Below are 20,607 nucleotides of genomic sequence, written 5' to 3' on the forward strand. Positions count from 1 at the left end.
CCATCTAGTGGTCAAAGAAAGTAACTACTCCAGGAAAAACAAATAAGATTGATAAGTGTAGGTTTTATTATATTATTTCCTTCACAAGGAGTACTTTAGAAAAACATTTTATTATTACATTTACGTTTATTACATTATGAGAGCAAATTATTTTCCGTCCTCTCACACAACAAACCTTTTCTTCACCTACTCTGCTCATATTCAGGCAATTTAATAGATAGATAGTTAGACATAAGACAATTAGTAGAGTAACTGCTTAGTCTCCAGCTATTTTAATAGTAAGTAAGTATTTATTGCTTTTCTTTATCTAATATGATAATAATTCAAATATCTTATATCTTTTTGACTAGGTCAGTTAGAACAACCAATTTGAAGACATTATATTTGGTCTGAGAAATTATGATGGGCATTTTTTTTTCACATTTTTTTGACATTTCATAGACTAAAGAGAATAATTGGCATATATTAATAATGAAAATAATCCCCCGGAAGCTTTATAGCCATGTCTCCTATTTAAACCAATAATTTCTAACCTATAAAAACTTGTCCCAAACACATAATTTAACATATATGTATATTTGAGTGATAAAATTCAAGAGTCAGGTGTTTAAGGAACAGACTTACAGTGGATCAAAATACACATTTATTTGGACCTAACAGAAAAACAAACGAAACAACGTAGCATTCTTTGAAATAAAGCCATTTGATTTCATCACAAGCAAATCTAAACAGTGTCAGCCAATAAGGCACATTACAGGCATACAGAGTGTACAGCAAAAAGCCCAGAGAGGTTACTTGGCTTTGTTCATTAATTTCTTAAGAGTAACTTGATTCACATACTAGACTCAGATCGGTGTGGCACAGGAGGGAGACATAACAGAGCTGACACTTGAGGGGAAAAAGGACTTTGAAAGTAACTAAATCACCATTACAAACAGAGCTACAAAGATGGTTATATTAGGTTGCATGCCTCAGAGCAGTTTACATCAGCGTCCCACATACAATAAATGTTTGTCATACCCTGACCTTTACTGATGACGGCTGTCCTTTGCTAATCCATACTCTTCCCTTTATATTTCACATTATTCTGTATTTTTTGCCAAGTGCTGCCAATTGACATTAAACCAAATTCAGTATGACCTCCATTTGTAGCAGTGTTTGTAATTGTGATTATCCAAAGTACTTTTTTATTGAAGTGTTTATATCAACCCCCTGTATCTAAAATAGAATATCAGTAATGAGTGTACAACAGGTCTATCGCAGGTCAGTTTCCTCTCTCATGTTTCTGTATTAAATGTCAACACACGTTAGTATTCACCCTTGTTGGGTGAGACAGTTATAGTGCATATACTGCATGAGTATACAACATTGGATCTGCTTAATAAATGAATGAATAAACATACATTCATGCATTTATGGAGATACAGATATACAGTATCTACAGCATTAATACAGTAAAAAGGCCTTCATGTTAGTTGTGTTAAATCCTGGCTCTCAGAGCCTTGCTGGTTTTCTGTCCAACAAATGTGGTATTTCATCACATGTCCCTGAGGACAGACAATCCAGATTTGGTTGTTAGAGTGAAAACCAGTAGAACTAGATTCCCGAGAGCCAAGAGCAAGAACTGATCTGCGACATTTACATAGAACAAAAGGTTGAAGGCAAAGGGTTCCAACCAGACTCTGTGGAACTCAGAAGTCCCTCTATTTGTACCTGATCTGACCCAGGTAAATGAAAACTGAGGAGTAGAACTGGGTAGTATTGACAGTTATACTGGTAACCACAGGTGTATGTTGATTGATCTGTGTTAGAGAGATATGCAAGGCAAAGATTTAATACTGTGTGCACCTGTTTATGCTTTGTGCTGCTGGGCCTCTCCTATAAGGGTCCCATATCCACATGGTTAGAGGCCCAACAAGAGGTCACATGACCATGGTTAACCACAGTATGTAACTATTGTTACAGTACTTTCCCTTAAACTAGGTCCCTCCAATGGTTTTATAACACAATTCATGTGGTGTTTGAGGTAAGGAATCAGTCCCAGTAAGTCCCTCACAGAGCCGAGTGTCTGTCCAGAGCAGCTGACTCCACCCTCTCAGGAAGAGCCACTGTCACTATGAAAAGGTGCTAAATTCAGCATAGCTGTCCTGCAAAAGAGAACTCAATGATACATTAGCCCTGTAGAAAATTAGCTCTCTGACCTAGCTGTCATGCTTATTAGCTATGTAGCTATGCAGACCTGGTGGTGTACAATGCCTACTGATAGGATAACAGAAGGAGCTTTCAAAGCCTGCTGGAAGCCACACACTATACCAGTTTTCACCCAAATTCTCATTTTTCTACAAACAAAAACTTAAGGCACCCTGTAGAGCTTAGTAAATAAACAAAAGTTATGTTTACACTTAGTGTGTCTCACCAAAAAACACTAAGTATCCCCAAGATCTAACAACAAATCTCACTCCATAGAGCTACTAGTGGTCACAGACCTCACAGGGTGCCTTTAAGCTTTCAGATTAATTTGAAAAATGAGATAATCACATAGAAATTCTACACAAGAAGGCTTTAATTTCTATGTTGGACCTTGAGCCACACTGCTCAGATGTGTCACTATCTGTAACAACCCCGGGTTCTCTGAGAGTGGACGTAACTCACCAGACCACTCGGTGAAAGTGACAGCCTGTAACAGTAAATATGACAGAAAGGCACTTGAGCAAGCAGTTCAAAGGATGGTTAAGTAAAGGAAGACAGCACAATGCCAGTGTCCTTGTGTACTACCTTTCTAGTGTTTCATTGATGGAAATGTTAGACTCTCTTCATGAGGTGCCTCTCCTCTGTGCCCCCTGGAAAAACCTCTCCTGTCCTGTAAAAATAGCTGCCACAAACACTTTCATCACGCAGACAGCGAGTCTTGCTTCTGTAGAGACTTTTAAGAATTACTCTACCTATTTTAAACTGCAGAAAAGTAGCCAGGATGCACTTCTATAGCATTGTAAAGTAGCTGCTTCTAGCTAGATGTGGACACTTTTCACACTCCCAGCACTTCTGTACTGACTGAACCTGAATTTTCCGCAGATTTAATGAAAATTGAGAGCATGTGTTTCAAAGGCCATGGTAGAGCATCTTTGCCGCAAACATATCCCTCTGCCACAAAGTTATATAAACATCTGAAATATCAATTTAAAGGGAACAAAATGACTGCTTTAAGGCAACAGACAAAAATCAATAACTGCTCAAGTGCTTTATAACTGTACACCGAGAGTGCAATAAACATTACAGCATGAGAAAGGCATTTACAGTTTGGTCACAACAAATGGGAATCATTATAAAAGCAATTCCCTCAACAGTCATCAACAGAATATTATAGCAACAATTTACTAGTGCAGTTCTGTCATTGGTATCTGCTATGACAAAGGAGTGTATACACTGGGTTTAAAAATGATGGCCTACTGTATGTAACAGCTTGTGCTTCCTCGTTTTAGATTTAATTTAATCCGTCCCATCACACTACCTTAGAGACACTATTACAAACCAACAAACATCCTACACACTAAAGAACAAAATATCATTACGCGTTAAAATGGGAGTAAAAGTCAGCATGAAAAAAGGGAGTTTATGTTATGTGAGAGGATGTGTGCATCAACACGACTAAAACACAGGAAGAACATGTCTGATTAAAAAATAAATAGAATAAATCACATCGGTTTCTACATTCAGTAACATTTCAGTTAATTACCCTTTTCTGTCTCATCAAATAAGCAGCTTTGCCATTGGTTCAGTAAGGCAGAGGCTCCGTTAGTCATGGTTTAAAGGGTCCATCAGCCAGGAGTGTCTGGTTAATCTAGAATTGGACACAGTGCATTATTAATAGGGCTCCATTTTACATATATTCAAGCTTGACTCACAGTATTTAACTCAAATATTGCGATGTCAGTGATGTCACTTGTAGTAGTGGTATTAGGGAGGGAGGGATGGTTCGTTTCTGGGTTGTTACAGAGAACAGAGGAGGAGGAAATGAGAAGCTGACAGAGTGAAGGTGCAAGAGAAATGTTAGGAAAGGTGCTGAATGATGCAAAGTCACTGCTGTAATCTAAATTCCATGCCTGACAGTAGTAGCGATAATGTCAAGGAAGCTTAACAAATTTATCTACTTTAAAGGCCCCACGAAATGAAGTATTTACTTCCTTATTATTGGTTTTATGGCTCATGGCTTTACTGTTTCAGTTAAGTCTCACAGCTCTCAGCTTCAGCTCTAGTGTTGTTTTCCCACTGTGCACTGCAGCAACTGAAAACAAAGCTAAAAGTAGAGTGAATATTGGACTTACAGTGACCCATACCTGTAAATGAGCAACGGTTTGCTAACAATTTAGCCATATCAGCTTAAAAAGTGATAATATGTCAGTGTTGTTTTCACAGCTTCTTCTTTCCAATGCCCCTGAGTAGCTAAAAAATCTGTTATTGCAGGATTAATGTGATGTTTTTTTGTTTTTTTTTTTGCTGAAACAGGATGTTGCATAGGGACTTATGCAACACACTGATGAATCATTGTTTGATTAAACAAGGAAGGCACAGATTTCTTAAATATTTGTGACACTGGAGTTTTTGTTTACTTGAGCAAGATGAGGTTGAAAAATTCTGTTTTCCAGGAAGTCTTGTGTTCATTTTATGGGGTCTTTAATTAACATAAATGTCTTACAAGAAACTCATTATATTTGAAACTTTCTCTTTAGTCAAGATAAAGGCATCACTCACTGGAAAGCGTGTCCACCTCCATCGCCTTGGACAAACCCAGTCCAGAGTTCTGTTTAGGTCGTGCCCCCAGCTCCCGCCCCTCTCTGGCTGGGTTTGAGTTCTCATCCAGGGGTTTCTTCTCTTCCTCCACCTCCTCTGGGTTGTAGTACCCTTCCTGTGCCACCATCTTCTCCACCCTCTCCATCAAGCATCCTACCTGGGGATGCTCCCCGAATATGCAGTTGTTTATGACAAAGTACCTACGCTTACACTTTTCCAGCACCCACTGCAGGTCCTTACCCTCCCTGCGAATGTACCTTTCGATCGAAATGGTCCTCAGCACCTCTGCCCAAGTGAAAACCACAATTGTATGCTTCCACACACGCTCACCAAAGAGGCTGACATGCTCCGTGATGCGTGCACGGTCCACCTCTGTGAACATGCCCACAGGGATGACCAGCAGGAAGGCATGTGGACCTGGAGGGGTAAGAGATGCCCCTCTCACTAGCTCCTGTTTATAAGAGGGTGGTGTGTCCTGGGTGGAGAACCACCCTGGAGTGTCCACCACAATCACCTGCCGCCCCTGTACCTCAGTCTCCCTCTTCACACAGAACTCAGCTGCTCGCTCCAGGTGAAATTCCTCTCGGCCTAGGATAGTGTTGGCGGTCAGGCTCTTCCCCGGCCACCTCCAGCCCAGCACAACCAGACGAACCTCAGGCAGGTGCTTGGCTGCTTGGGCAGCGGCTGTTGCCTTTTTTGCCTCCTCAACTTGACCAGGGGCGTCTCCAGCTGTGGTCATTGAATTGAAAAGCGTCATTGTTTGGATGGGATGCAGTGGAATGTCAAGCTAATGAATTAACTGATTTATTGTTTTGGCTTTACACCTTAATGTGTCTTGCTTCAGATCTCACACTTAAGAACCTAGAACCAACATACTGTATGTCTAGCAGTTGTACTTGAGAAATTATTTGAACAATTATCAAATTATTTGCTAATTAATTACACTTCTGTCAACTGACTAATCAATTAATCAACTCCTCTTTGTAGCTCCACCTGAAGGATGAAAAAAACTAATGCTCCTGTGATTTTTAAAACATTTATTGTCCATATTTGGCCTTTTGTGATACATTTTATGTTGCAAAAGAATCACCCTTAAAAATTTATTAAGATCGATTTACCCTTTATTCTTCATACATTGGTAGTTGGAAACCTTTTAACCTTTCCCAAGTTTTCCAAACTTTTGTCCCCCAAGTAAACCAGTTGGCAGAGTTTTAATGATAACTTAATGAGACTTTAGCCTAGCAGAGATCCTAGCTTCCCAGTATCGAGTAGTGGACAGTAACTGAGCACATTTACTCAAGCGCTGTGCTTAGGTACAATTTTGAGATACTTGTGCTGGAGTAGTTCAGTTTTCCGCGACTTTATACTTAATTGCTACAGTTCATTGTATATATTTTTTTAAACTTTCCACTGTAGTTATTTAGTCGCTTAGATTACTTGTCACTTTACAGATTAAGAATAATACTAAATATAATCAATAAATAAATAATGATGCATTATTGCAGGTTAAGATACGATTGTATTGATCCCTTTGGTAAATTCATAAGCTATAAGTAACCAGAACCGTTTGCCATTATTAATGAGCATAAAGTAGTAATACTTGGTTAATAGCGATGTAAGATGAAGCTAAATGTACACAAAGTTTCCCTAACATCCTCATTACTTACTACGCGTGTGAAACGTGTCACAGTCCGGTTTCGAGGGTAATGTTTAGCTTGGAAACTGTCTGCTAACTTAGCGCTCATTTTAATAGCCACATTAATTAATCGTATTTGTTTGACAGCTCCAGACGACACTTTAGGGGGAAAAAATAATGTTACTGGCTTACCTGCTGTCTGATTTGGTCTATTCGCTTCCATATTGTGTTTTAATCTAGATCTTTGTTTCAGATATTCGTCTTTGGGTGGCTAGTTCACCGGAGCAGAACTTCCTTTTGAAGAAGTGACAAGCTAACTGGAATTTTAATGACGACATCTTCCGGAGACATCTTTCAAAATAAGAGCACAGCAAACCGGAAGCATTGTAGCTGCACAGCAGTAGCGAGGTGAAAGTTTAAAGTGTTAAAAATTAATTAATAAGAAATAAAAATTGAGTATTAGAATATTTAGCTCAATAATTTAGCAAAATCACAATACTTACAGCCAGCTAGATAGCCCATGCTAAACCATATCTATAGCACGTATGTTATTGAACTGCAGATATTAGGAAGTGATTTTATTGTTGAGCTGTTGAAAACCCAATATATTTACAATGTTATTGCAAAGTCCAAGTTTATTTACAGCAGTTTGACACAGAATAAAACATATAGCTCAGTGTGTTAAAAACATCACTGTCTTCTTAATGTCTTCATTAGGCTTATATGAGCAGTAGATTCTGAGGTTACGTACAGAGGACGAATGAAAAAGAAAAAGCAGTGAAGAAAAGAAAAGAATATTTAAAATTGCAGTTTGTTTATTCCTTCACTTAAAAAATTACATTTAGTGATAAATATAACCTGTAAATTAGCATTATAAGGTTATGCAGGAAGCAGGTGTTTCTTAGATAATATAATGCTCTTCATTAAGAATCAAAAAAAAAAAAACCTTAATATAATATCTCCATATCACTTTCGGTTGCCTGAACTTAAGTTGCCCACGATGCCAACATACGCATGTCGTCATCCTCTTCAACCCTTTTCTTGGTTGCTGTAAAGAGAAGTAAACAGTTAATAATTAATGCTTGGAAAGTAACAAACTGTCAATCTGAGATTCATTTCTAAAACTTCTAAAATGTGTTCTGCTGATAAAATTGTGTAAGCGCCTTGTAAATTTTGAACTGTATACAGTGGTGATTAAAGAATTCATTTGTCCTTTAATGTTTCAGGTCCTTGCTGTTTTGTACTTACTTGCACGCTGACTGGGCCGTCCAGAAGGCACTTTGGAGCTGGGCACACTGGGTAGCCCGCCCATGGTCTTCATGTTTTCCTCCAGCTCCTCCTGTTCCAGCTCTGCCAGCTCTGCCAACAGCTCATCCTAAGAAAACGCATAAGGTAAACAACACTCAGAGTTTGTCAGATGCATTTCTGTAGAGCAAGAAATGGATTAGCAGGCAACACACAGGAAGTACCACACATATCTTAAAGTATGTGTTGTGTCAAAAGAACAATAAAATGGCCTCAATCACATGACATAGAAAGGCAGAGAAAGAGTAAGCATGAGTGCCATAAAAATTGATTTCGAGTTATCAACCTCATCAAATGTCTCGCCGAAAGGTCTGGAGATAGCATCGTTGATCTCTTGAGCGACGTCTTGTTGCTCTGTGATATCCTGCATCAGATCATCTATCTTGTCAAGGTCCCTGAAAGTGAGAGGAGAGAGATGAAATGGCAGGCGCTCAGAAAAAAACATCAGTGTAAATTCAAGTTTAAACTTGACTTTCACACTTAAAGGAGTGTATAAATGTAGTTTTGGAGATCAGTTTTAATAATTAACTGTGAATTAAATCAAATGATCATTTCAGACGTTACAAGGTGTTTGTCAGGCAAAGGTCGTAGCCATTATTTTCCCCTTCCATATATTAATTCCTTAGGTCTTTGTGAATAAAAATATATCTTTCAGATAACTTTAATTTGCAAAGGTCACTTTGCAGCTTTCCCATTCAAAAAAGTGCTACAAAACATCTTAGATGTCTTAATAAGTGCAGTCACGTAATGTATATCAATTTTTGTTTTTTCAAGTAAGACGTTTCAACTATTTTAACTAAAGGTCGGTGTGGTTTCTTTGCTTATATCACCATATTCTTACATGTTCTCATGGACCTTCTTCATGGCCTTGGCAGCGAAGCCCATATTCTTGAGGACCTCTGTGTTGGTGTGTGAGTTCTCTAAAGCCTCTCTCTGAAACTCGATGGTGGAGAGTGTGCCATCGATCTGTGTGAGCTGCTGCTCCAAGCGCTTCTTCCTCTTCAAGGCCTGCAGAGCAGCTGATACAGAAAAAATTGCAGAAGTCACTCCTGAGGGACTCTGATAATTTAACACTTTTCCTCTGGTTAAGAAGTTTTGGGAGTTCCGGTTCCTCCCATTTCATGTCACTGTTTATTTTTAGTCTGATGTGATTCAACAGCAACGCAGCACCTCAAGGTTTCACAGGAGAAAACACACTGAACGCTGTGGGTTTCATGCACAGAAACAGAAACTTTCAGGCTTCATAAAATGAAATCCCCTTTGTTTATCCTGTCACATCACTTGTTACAAACCTTGTACACTTGCTGCTGAAATCAAAACTCAAAATTTTGCTCACTGGATGACACCATTGCAACAGAAACAATCACTGCAGGCCAATAATCTTATAGGGAAGTGTGTATAAAACCTTTAATCGCCTCATTTGATAACTGAGGCCTTTTAATTGGATATTTGCTTTAAAAAAAGACTAGAGTATTCACTTTTAATCCCTCAGGGCCTGTTCTTTGAATGTCCTTGGCTCGAGTCAGGAAAACAGGTGCACCGACTGGTACAAAAACATACCCCTCTTGTTCTTAGTGCCATTCTTCTTGGCTATCACTATTTCTTGCTCTATCCTCTTCTCCAGATACTCTTGTTTCTTCGTCAGCATTTCCTCGGTTTCCCGCAGTCTGTGGATGGCCTCCTGGGGAGAGGGTCCCCCCCGCGACTTGTGGTGTTTGGACTTTGAAGAGCTCGATGAACTCGAGCTGGAGCTGCCCTTGAATAATTTCGATATTTTGCTCATTTTAGCGGCTTTCGCAGTCAACAGCGCAGGTAACTAAAACACAGACGTCCAACTCCAATGTTTTCACAAGCGGGTGTGTTGCGAGCCGATTTTCCAGCTCGACGGCTTCGTCTTTCAATTCAAACCAGCCAGTGAATGCAACTTTCACCACACCTTCCACCATTACCTGAGTGACGTATTGACACCGGACGCCCTGCCTCCCTTTTCATCCCGACATTTTTCCCCTCTGTTTACTTCGTTTGAAACTTCAAAAACTTTTATTAATCCAGTAATGATTATGACGGATATATACATTTTATTTTATTGCTACAGATGTGGGGTGATAGCCTATCTTATCGTAAATTTTGATCGATTGAGATCAGAGCGAATTAAAAATATATGTATAAATATAAATTCTTTAGAGTTAAAGTCGGTAAATTTAATCGCAGACAAAAAAAGATGTATAAAACATTTAAATGAGAGTTTGCCGTGGTTAAACTTAAGAAGTACATCTTTAAAAAAAAAACCGTCTCGGTCATGTGACTTGACTTTCGGGGTCAAAGTTCGTGTTGACATCCGCCTACTCACGGCTAACTAATGGCTGAATTAGACCTTGGGAAACATTGTCAGATCGATTCCTGCAATCTGAAAGGTCTGTTTCATCTTCATGTGTTCTGTGTTTAAATAAACACGTGTTGAGATGTGAAGTTACTCTACCGTTACTGTTAATAGCTAGGGACTGTTTAGCATGGTTAGCCTGTTAGCTAGCTTGGTTAGCTAACCGCTAACTACATGATCTCTGACACCAGCGCTCAGTTTATTGTAACATCGTCCTTTGTGAAACGAGAGACAACAATGAAAAATTCTGTCTGGCTTCTCTCTGGCAGCTGTAGTCGATGTAGAAACTTTGATACCTACTTATATCTGCTATTGTTACATCTCAGACCTGAGTCCATTATTATGAACCTTGTAATAAACAGTTCTTACAGGATACGCAGACATTCAGGTGTTCAGTTTGCTGTTGTTCCCTGTGCTGAAGGTTACCTGGTTGAATTTGTTTTCTCCATCCTTACAGATTTCCTTCCATTTGTTTGTGACTACTGCAGTGGTGTCTTCTGGTAAGATTTCTCCACCTCCCAGCGTAAAGTGATTTCCACAATTGGAGATACTTTCAGACTTTTAAATCCAAGTAACTGAGTAATTAAGGCATTGTAAAATACTAAATATGAAAGTCTTTCTTTCAACACTGTACTTTCTCTAAAACATTTTAATCTGTAAACTATCTACTGAAGCCTGACTGACATATCAGCATAAATTAACTAAAACTAATGCAGTGTAATAAAATGTTAAATCCTCCTTCATGAAGGGTATGATGTTCAGTTTTTATAAAAATTTTATCAGGGAAGTGCTGATTCAACTGTATGATTGTTTTGTATCAATTAACATAAACAACAACAGTTCAGTTTCAATCAGTGTCTAGTAACTAATGGTGACAAGTAAAGGCAGTGGAACAGAAAGTAGAATATATTATTTTGGCATTTGATTTACTGATTAAAGTCATGTTTCAAGCAAAAGTGTCAAAGAGCACCTAGCTTGAACTTCTAAATTATTGAGGATTACCTGTTTCTCTCCATTTTGTGTGAAAGTAAATTGAATATTGTCATATGATATTTGTCCCCTTGGGATTAAGCATATTGTAATTTTCAGCACTTTCTGGCATTTTTAAATTTGACAATTAATTTAAAACAAAGTTGCAAATTTACTATAAAAATAATTGTTAGGTGCCAAACATTCTGAAATATACTGGAAGTAAAGTCTTAAGTTGCATAAAATAGAATTACAAAAGACAAGGACCACATAATCGAACTTATGTACAGCAGAGTTAGTTTAGTGAGTAATTCTTGTTACATACGTTATGTTATTTTAAATGAAAGATATGCTTCCTTTTGTCTCTTACAGCCTTGAGCACAGAAGCAGAGAGGCCCACTCATGTCCAGAGGTAGACTGTACTGTGGATTATATGTGCCAGTGTTCTTTGATTAGATTAGGATAAATAATATGTTCTTCAGTCCTTATACTACGATACTAGCTGTTTTGTTTTTGTACCTAATTATCTTTGACCCGTCTCTAGGACTCAGTAAAAAGGGAACCAAGGACTACTGGTGGCAGTACAAGTTATCCATGCTCATTTGAGGACTGCAAGGGAAAAGAACTGTTACCAGTAATATGTCCACAGTGTGAAAAACATTTCTGTTTGGCGTAAGTTTACCTTTTTTTCTTTCTCTCTCACTTTTTCATTAACCTCTTCAAGAAACAACATAACTAATGTTGACATGTACTGTGTCTCCCGTGCATGTTTTGGCGTCATACAGATAAACTCAAAAGTTTGTAGTTCCTATTATCTAGATTTTTTTTAATCAAAGGAACAGATAATCTTAAAGTGAAAGGCTCTGATTTTTTGTTCTTGACTTGCAGCCATCGTCATCAAGATGATCACAAGTGTGAGAAGTTGGAGGTCCAAAAGCCTCGAATGGCAGCCACTAAAGAGTTGGTGCAAAAGATTGTGGGTCAGTTACAGAGCACTACAGTCATTTGTGATCTGTTTCTTGACAATATAGTTTCTTCTGTCATTCCTTTTTTGTCCACATGGGATCAGTATTAAACAGAATACTGGTATCTTTGTCATAACTAATGCACATCTGCAGATATTGCTCATCTTATCTACATTTGGATTATATTTGTGTCACTACTCAGAATCAAAGGATGGATCCAAAAGTAAAGGACGTAGAGGAGCAAAGAACAGTGCAACTGCAGCTAAGGTAGCATTAATGAAACTGAAACTGCATGCTGCAGGAGACAAGGGACTGCCACAGGTAAATCCTTGCTATTATGTGTCTAATTTAAAAAAAAGCTTCATATATTGACATAACTAAACCTTGCATATTATCTTCAGTGTGCCTCTGTGTGTGATTCTGTTTATTATTTTTTTGACTGACTACTTCCTCTCCTTTTTTGGCCTTGCAGACAGAGAGAACCTATTTTCAGGTTTATCTCCCAAAAGAATCGAAAGACTCCAGCCAACCCATGTTCTTCTGCTCCAAATGGAGTGTGGGAAAAGTGGTGGATTATGCAGCCTCTCTAGCGAGCCTCAAGAACAATAACAACATACTGGCAGCTAAGGTAACAGCAGGAGTAGAGTTACTGATAGTCACAGCACATTTTAACACATTTTCAACTACAACTAAGAGACTGATAAAACTTGCATTTGATTGCATTTGAGTGAATCTTGCATTTGATTTTTTTTCTGTGTAAACATCAAACCTGAAATGAAATGCAGGTGTTAGATCTGAGAGCAGTTTCCTGCCCACAGCATGTGACAGCAGAGAGAGAGAAGTCTGCTCACAGGAAGTTGGGTTAACCAGTGTTAAATGTTTTGCATGTAGATGTTTTTATTTTTGAAGATTAGTCATCTCACAATGACCATGTTGTACTATACACATACACTATGTGGGGTGTTAAAGTATTTTGTCATATAGTTAATTCTCCTTATTGTTTGTAGTGTTTTAACTTGGTGAAACTTTGTTCTTTAATGAAAAACCAGACACATAATCTCTCATAATAATGACAAAAACTATATTTAGCCAAACTACCAGTCTATATTTTCCTTAATAATCAAAACATATATTTGATTGAATTATAATACATTGTGTGTATCTATTGAATAAGTCTTGACAGCTTGCCTCTCTCTGTGTCTGCAGAAGCTGCGGTTATGCCATCCTCAGACAGGTGAGGCTTTGCGAATGGATGACACCCTCCTCTCGCTGCTGGCTCACCCAGAGACTCCCCTGTACAATGGGGGTAATGTGATCCTGGAGTACCTGGATAATGAGTGCACAGGCCTGGAGGATGTTTCTAATTATATCATGCAGACCTGACAAAACAACACCAGCATCTTCTTAGATTATATGCGATTTGTATTACTTTTAATAAAATATTCTTTTGAAATATTGAGCTTTTGTTGTACATTTGTAACTGTCAGACTTAATGAAAATTGTTTTATGGTTAAGAGAATAATGCAGCATGTCAATTCATGTTTTTGGAAGTACATCATCAGATAGTGGAGGTGCTGTGAATTAACTCTGCTGCATTATAATCTAAGATGTTAATCATGCACGACCCAGGTGGGACTTGAACCCACAATCCCCAGCTCCGGAGGCTGATGCCTTATCCATTAGGCCACTGGGCCGATGAATTAAAAGGACTTATACCTTTATTTTCATTTTCAGCAAGCAAACGAACGCAAGGCGACATTTTAGATGTAATATTGATTTTCAAATTAACAGCACAACATTTTTCAGCTGGGTCCATAGTGCGGCTCTTTCGTTTTATTTCATTATTATGCTATGGCTGTTCTTGTGGCCATGATAGGTCTTTATCGTAGTTTAATCAGCACATTTTTACGATTCAGCGCAGTGTTTCACGAAAGACAAGACATAACTCAGAGGACATTGTAAGCAAAAATAGCTGGAGAAATCGAAAAAACTAAAAAGATATCCAGAAACCGGGTGGGAAATCGGACGAAAGAAAAATGTCAAACATTCAGAACAAGACATTGTATAAAATAGTATGAGGTTTAGAGGGTTTCAAGTAAGTGGTCCAGCGCCTAAGCATTCAAGATAACAGTGAATACAAATATCTTAACACATAACCAAAGCAATTTCTTGTTTTTGCTTGTTTATCTAAGGATATTTGACACAGCTCCAGTCCCAGGGGCAGACCGAGCGATTTTTAACCAATCACAATAATCGTTCTTTATATAGACAAATGGGAGAACCAATCATGAGAGGGCGTTGATTGAAAGGGGCGTGTACGTAAATAGGCATATATAAATGAAAAGGGGCTGGGCTTTACAGCACAGTAGATTCCGTTGTTTTGATGAGAATAGCTTCGTTGTTGAGGTGACCGACGATTTGAGGAAAACTCGACCCGTTTTGATATATCATTAGGCTAGGAAGCTCGTTAGCTGCTACTTTTCTGATCGAGTCGCTTAGAAAAAGGCGGCTTGATCTAGCTAATACGAATTGCTTTGTAAAATCAGGTTGAAAGGGATGCCGCTGCAGACAGACTCCGACGGACGCAAACAGTCTCTGGATTTAATCTCATCGCATTTAATCGGGAAGAGCAGCTTTTCTATAAATTTAAAAGGCCTCAGAATAACTCCCTCTCGACCGAGTGCTTTTGAAAGATGCTTAAGCTCAAACGCGAATTAATTGCTCAGCTGTGAAGTGAGGACAGGAACGTTAATAGTCAGCAAAGCTAACCGCTAACTTAGCTAACGTTAGCTGGTCAACGATAAAGCGGGGATCGTTAATCTTTTGCGTCGCCGAGTGACCGGATAGGTTAAGAAGACGAATATCTACAGCCAGCGGGTTGACTTTTGAACCTGTTATTTTCTGCCTCTGCTGAAAATATCGCTTGGTAAGTAAATTGTGGTGTTATATCGACAAACAGAACCAGGAAGACGATTTGTCAACTTGTATTGAATAGGGTGGGGGAGGGGCGGTGGTGTACAGAAAGAGGAAATTGTGTTTTTATCTTAAATGTGCCCTCGCGGGGCGCTGTAACCCCACCATAGTAAATTATGCACTGACCCCTGTTCATTACTATTATTCAGCAGTGGTTGCCCTGCGTTGAAAATATTACTTTGTAAGCAAATAAAAGTATAATTGCTCGAATCAGTTAAAATGGCTGTTGTGACCGTTATACTGTTTTAATTAATTATTCATATAAAAGCAACTTTTTACTGTTGTAGGTTACCGTGGCTGTAATTTTAATTTTTGGGGACTGCAACTCCTACTATTTGTAGTGTGAATTAATTTGGTTGGCTGGTTATCATGCTGGTTAAAAGCAGTAAATCATCATTTTCGGAGCTCGAACCATGAAATGTTTGGCATATTTTCTTAAGAATATGACTTAAATAATTATCAGAGTAGTTGCAAATTTTCTTGCACTCGTCTCACGAAGAGTTAAATGGATGTATAGTGTAGCGTGACCATAAAAGACTAAAGTAAAAGTACTTTAGATTTTACCACTGTTTTATTAACTGTTTAACACACGTTTAAATGCAAACTTGGCACAGTAAGAGTTACCGTGGTACCGTTACAAGTTGTTTCTTTGTTAGACATAATGGAGGCAAAGTAAGGGATTGAAGGTCTACATATTCTCCAGTGTGACCGTTGACTAACACTGTCTTTTATGTTGATTTTTTTTGGTTTCCAGACAGCGATGAAACTGTTGGAAAACTCCAGCTTTGAAGCTCTCAGCTCCCGGCTGTGTGTCGAAACAGGGGAGTCTCGCATCCTTGGCAGGTGAGAGGTCACGTAGTCATCGCTTGTTTTACAACATGAACAATTATACACACTGTTGTCATAAGTATTGTCAGTTTGACAGGGGCAGACTAATTTTTTCAGTCAATCAATTGTCATTACATGTAGCTCTATGGTACAGAGTGAGGCCCTCAAAGTCTTTTTGGCTCTGTTGTTTTTCAAATGTTCTTCTCGGATACTTTATCTATCATTCTTGTGTGTTTGTACAGATGCATACAAAGTACACACCCCATTAGCCCTGGGGTGGTGCATGCTCAGATCACCTCTTGAGGTGCAAACAGCTTTACTGCTTCTATTTCAGTACTGCAGACTTAGCGGCCCAACAGGAACAGCGAGACCTCAGACTCACTTGTGTTTACATCCGAGTTGGAGCCAACCTCCAACTTTGCTGAAGTTTTCCATATACAAGAAAAAATTAGCCTGTCATGATGTCAACGAAGGATGGGGAGTGTGAGAGGTGTGGCTGGTTCAGAGATCAGACCCTGCTCATAAACAGGGTAGTAGAGCAAACAAGTACCTGCATGTTATGCAATATCGTGATAACAGACTGTTGAACAAAAAGTCTACTTTCAGTTCCAGTGCTGAAAGTTAATAACTGACAGTTCACATCTTTGACCCAGCTAGCTGTAAAACATCAATGTGTTTTTTGCTTATGTAAGGACTTCAGTGGGGCTTGCAGTTACAGTGACAGTGTGGTTACATAAAGGGCAGTGGGTTGTGGAGTTATGCAGCCCAGTCTGAGCACAGGGTTTTGAGTGTGGGTGGTGAAACTGAGCTTCTGTGCTGTTGTGACCCAGAGTGACGCAGATCATGGTGTTCTCTCACACCACTCTGTGGCTATTTTGGAGGCTGTTGTCAAGTGTGTTCTTGGAGTATATGTAGATGCACATATAAACACGTATAATAATAATACTAATACTACATACAGTAATAGCTGGGTGCTGCTGGAGCTGCCAAGGCTGCTAGTGTTTAGGCTGCTTAGTGGATTAGTGAGGCAGCCCATCATAGCAGCAGGAGTTGCAAGCTGCAGGCTTTAACTCAAATGTACCTTCCAGAAGGTTCATGTTGTTTTCTACAAATGCAAATTTGATTTAACCATACAAAGAAATTAAATTCAAGTATACTAAACTGTGATAATCAATTGTAATTGTTGTACTTGTTTGGTGCAAAAGCAGACCATAAGATAAAATATAATCAGTATATAAATAGCTAATACAGTAGCCAAATACATTAGCACACATAGATATGCAAGAGTTGTGTACACAAGATAACAGCTGTGTTGTGGCTATTTTTAATCATATTTCAGTGTTCACAATCTTCACCCAGCTCCAGTATCTGTCCTGTCAGTGTGACAGGAGTGTTTTGTCGATGGGTCAGCTGTGTTGTGGATGGAAAACCAGGGCAGTTATTTCCACTGCGGTATCCTCTGCCACTTGGTGTCCCTATAATTAGGCTGGCAAGGCCAGAGAGGGTCTTAGTAGTCACTCGTTCTAGAGTTGCACAACCTTTGCTCTTACGTAACCTTTGGGTGGGTGGTGGGTGGGGGCAAAATAAACAACTGCACACCAGTGCACTCCTTGCATATCTGTATACAGAGCTGTCTGACCTAGAAACATGAACAAGCACACAGCAGATTTGGCACCAACTCGTTCACGTCTGATGTTGGTGCAGATATGGTTCCCAGTGGAAAGACATGGGCAATCTTCTCAGGCAACTTTATGGGTTATAGAGGTCTTGTGCTTAAGTTAATTACACTCAATAATCCTTAAGTGCAGTAAGTCCTTTTATAATGCCAATAATAGTCAGATCTACTTTGAAGCTTTCATTTTCTTACCATCAAAGTAAATGTAATATTTTTGGACTGCCAATTAAACAGAAGACAGACTAAAGTATTATTATTTTTTAGTTTTTATTTGTATTAGAGAGCAGAGAGCGTTGAAGTGGTTTTAACGATCAGAAATGACTCCGGCTTCATGTAACTGGTAGAAATGCATTAAAATACTCTGTTGTACCCATTATGTGTTGTGTAATAATGTGTTGGAGCCTAATGGACTGTTAAAGTAGTCTTAAAGGATTCAGCCATAATTTTTACTCAGCTGAACTCTCCCATTATCATGTTTATTACACACGCATTTCATTTAACACATTGATATTTATCACATAAAAATGCAACGTCATTTCTGCCCCACAGGATTGAGAGCTACTCCTGCAAGATGGCAGGAGACGATAAGCACATGTTCAAGCAGTTCTGCCAGGAGGGGGAGCCACATGTCCTGGAGGCTCTTTCTCCTCCTCAGTCCACAAGCACCACCAGCCCTTCACAGTGAGTACTGCAGTCCACAGCCAACCAGACAGTGTGTGATTTCATATGAGATGAACACTGGTGCTAAGAAAGAGGATGGAAAAGTGTTCTTGTTATTTTTGTTAAATTTCCCGCTGTCTTTTATTCCAGATTGGGCAAGAGCAGCGAGGATGGGGAAAACCCCCTGAGTGACAAGTGTTGTAGGAAGACTCTTTTCTACCTCATCACCACGCTCAACGAGTCCTTCAGGCCAGACTACGACTTCAGTGCGGCACGGGCCCACGAGTTCAGCCGAGAGCCAAGTCTCAACTGGGTCAGTTTACTGTTCTACAGCTGATTCTTACTTCCCTGTGTAGCAAAGCATATATTTTTTATTTGGGATAAACATAGAAGCACGGATACTTGCTAATTTGAATGGGATTTCTCTGCAGGTGGCTAATGCAGTAAACAGCAGCTTGTTCTCAGCTGTGGGAGAGGAGTTCAACTCTCTGGGGCCGGAGCTGTGGAACGCCATCGACCAAGAGATTAACCTGCAGAGCTGTGACATATACAGGTACGAATTTGTCTCCACAAACACAAGCATTTGTATATTATTCAGCAGATAATTTATGCTGCTGAAAATCCTATCAGCCTCTTTAAGTCTGTAAATGTATTTGTTTGTAGCTACAACCCTGATCTGGACTCAGACCCTTTTGGTGAAGAGGGGAGCCTCTGGTCCTTCAACTACTTCTTCTACAACAAGAAGCTCAAGAGGATTGTATTCTTCACATGTCGCTCTGTCAGGTCAGCAGCTGCAACACTCTGCAGGCTCTTTCTGCACTAAATTACACATACAATCAAATGTGCACACAACAAATAAGACTGACAGTTGAGTTTTAAAAAAGATGCCAGAGTCAACCAAGAAATGTGCTTCTTGTCATGGATGTGTTTGATCATGTAAGAATCTTTCACACCTGCAGCGTCCTGAGTGGCTATGGCCGTGATTGTCTCGACAATGAGCTGGACATGGAGCTGGATGACGAGGAGGAGATGGATGGCTTCACTGAGGACAGGTAAGACTGATTATCACCTAGTGGCGTCCTTTGATTTGCTATATTACAGTGATTTAACTGGATGTTATTTCCTATAAGTGTAGTGTGATGAGACATATTTTTAACAGGTTATATTATAAGAATGTGTCTCATCTTTTTTCCTTTTCTTCTCTCAGGTGCCCCAGAGCTCTGTGCGTGTGAATTTTCCCAGACGGCACGCCTCGCCCAAAGAATATCTAGGCTTTTCCTCCTCCCATCCTTCAACCCCATCCTACCTACCATTTTTGTTTCTGGGATGTTGCTGCCTCATCCAAAGCCATGATCACACTTTTACGCAAAATGCATGTTTGAAGCCTTCTCCTCTGCTGGCAGTGAACTATGTACCGTGAGGTGGTGGACATTCTGTAAAGACCCCACGGTAACTTTAATCTCCTTCATTCTCCAGTGTTTTTTTTTTTTTTTTTAAACCCCAAGCTCCAGGCCCAAACAGAGCACGTTCTCACACAGACACACACACTGGGCTTCAATACACTTGCCACATTTCCAAAGAGACCACTTCATGGACTTTTGAGAAGGGGGGTCTTGATATGGATGTGTGGACAAAAAAAGGACTTCAAGTGAGTTGAGTTTCTTGCAAACGATGTCAAAGAGGAGTCCACTTAACACCAGCACCAATGAGAACTGATACAGATAACGTTTCTAATATTCCAACGTGGGACGGGGCTGGGTCCATTCTAAAGAATCCAGTTGAGACTGACTGATCAGCTGAAAACTCATCTGTTCATCGTTTGCTACTTTGTGTGTTGCTTTTTATGTGTGACAGTGACGTTACTGTGAGAACTTTTTTTAGCACTGAGTTTGAAATCTTAAAAAACCGCTGCATTTATAACTGTATTATTGAATCTTATTACTGCGAACACTCGTCTGTACTCATTAGACAGGAGAGCATGGCCAAGGAGACTTTTGGCACCTGGGTTGCAGCTTAGAAAACATATCAGCAAATGTTCATTATTACCCAGTTCTGTGTTTCATTTTTTTGTCGTCTAGATCCAGTATTTTTACATTGTCTCACTGACCTAACCCTCATTTCTAAATGTCTTGTCTTGCCAGTGTTTTCTTTGCTCATTACCTCAGTGCAAAAGCGTCATTGAAAAGTGAATGTATAGTTTAGAGGAAAAAAAACAAAATCTTACCAGAAAAATGGCTGATGTGTTCGGCATTAATTTTTTAGAAACTGAATAGCTCCTTTTACGTTCCTTCAAAGTGGGTAGGAGTTCTGTCTTTTCTTGACTGCTTTGTGCTTTAAATGGCCGATATATCACAGATGTGAATAAACCGGTGTTTGATCAGATTAATCTGGTTTGTCTCTTTGAAAATGCTAAAACAAATACTAAAAA

At 39.3% G+C, this 20,607-nt stretch overlaps 4 protein-coding genes and 1 non-coding gene across 6 annotated transcripts; 2 read left to right on the forward strand and 3 right to left on the reverse strand.

Moving 5' to 3' along the window:
* Positions 1 to 625: 625 nt before the first annotated feature.
* On the reverse strand, positions 626 to 6,761 carry gimap4 (GTPase IMAP family member 4). Of its 2 annotated transcripts, XM_018695346.2 has the most exons (3): positions 6,617 to 6,761; positions 4,750 to 5,517; positions 626 to 3,838 (listed from the first exon to the last, which is right to left on the reverse strand). In XM_018695346.2, the coding sequence occupies exons 1-3, from the start codon at positions 6,645 to 6,647 to the stop codon at positions 3,834 to 3,836; spliced, it is 804 nt and encodes a 267-aa protein (XP_018550862.1). In that variant the 5' UTR covers positions 6,648 to 6,761; the 3' UTR covers positions 626 to 3,833. The 2 variants fall into 2 exon arrangements, with proteins under 2 accessions (XP_018550862.1, XP_018550861.1); XM_018695345.2 differs by lacking the exon at positions 626 to 3,838 and having other exon boundaries at positions 4,742 to 5,517.
* A 226-nt stretch (positions 6,762 to 6,987) lies between these two features.
* On the reverse strand, positions 6,988 to 9,691 carry chmp4c (charged multivesicular body protein 4C). The gene is made up of 5 exons (XM_018695347.2): positions 9,290 to 9,691; positions 8,571 to 8,748; positions 8,016 to 8,124; positions 7,673 to 7,799; positions 6,988 to 7,472 (listed from the first exon to the last, which is right to left on the reverse strand). The coding sequence occupies exons 1-5, from the start codon at positions 9,510 to 9,512 to the stop codon at positions 7,411 to 7,413; spliced, it is 699 nt and encodes a 232-aa protein (XP_018550863.1). The 5' UTR covers positions 9,513 to 9,691; the 3' UTR covers positions 6,988 to 7,410.
* A 310-nt stretch (positions 9,692 to 10,001) lies between these two features.
* Positions 10,002 to 13,502, forward strand: zfand1 (zinc finger, AN1-type domain 1). Its single transcript, XM_018695356.2, has 8 exons — positions 10,002 to 10,143; positions 10,567 to 10,609; positions 11,451 to 11,490; positions 11,623 to 11,750; positions 11,967 to 12,058; positions 12,246 to 12,364; positions 12,516 to 12,671; positions 13,250 to 13,502. The coding sequence occupies exons 1-8, from the start codon at positions 10,089 to 10,091 to the stop codon at positions 13,424 to 13,426; spliced, it is 810 nt and encodes a 269-aa protein (XP_018550872.1). The 5' UTR covers positions 10,002 to 10,088; the 3' UTR covers positions 13,427 to 13,502.
* A 162-nt stretch (positions 13,503 to 13,664) lies between these two features.
* trnar-ccg (transfer RNA arginine (anticodon CCG)) lies at positions 13,665 to 13,737 on the reverse strand. Its single transcript has one exon. It is a non-coding gene; the product is annotated as a tRNA-Arg (tRNA).
* Positions 13,738 to 14,391: 654 nt separating this feature from the next.
* maf1b (MAF1 homolog, negative regulator of RNA polymerase III b) lies at positions 14,392 to 20,561 on the forward strand. The gene is made up of 8 exons (XM_018695357.2): positions 14,392 to 14,969; positions 15,771 to 15,859; positions 18,069 to 18,200; positions 18,330 to 18,492; positions 18,611 to 18,732; positions 18,843 to 18,962; positions 19,139 to 19,231; positions 19,387 to 20,561. The coding sequence occupies exons 2-8, from the start codon at positions 15,777 to 15,779 to the stop codon at positions 19,409 to 19,411; spliced, it is 738 nt and encodes a 245-aa protein (XP_018550873.1). The 5' UTR covers positions 14,392 to 14,969; positions 15,771 to 15,776; the 3' UTR covers positions 19,412 to 20,561.
* The last annotated feature ends 46 nt before the right edge of the window (positions 20,562 to 20,607 follow it).

The sequence above is a fragment of the Lates calcarifer genome, linkage group LG24 (assembly GCF_001640805.2).
Source record: "Lates calcarifer isolate ASB-BC8 linkage group LG24, TLL_Latcal_v3, whole genome shotgun sequence".
NCBI lineage: Eukaryota > Metazoa > Chordata > Actinopteri > Centropomidae > Lates > Lates calcarifer.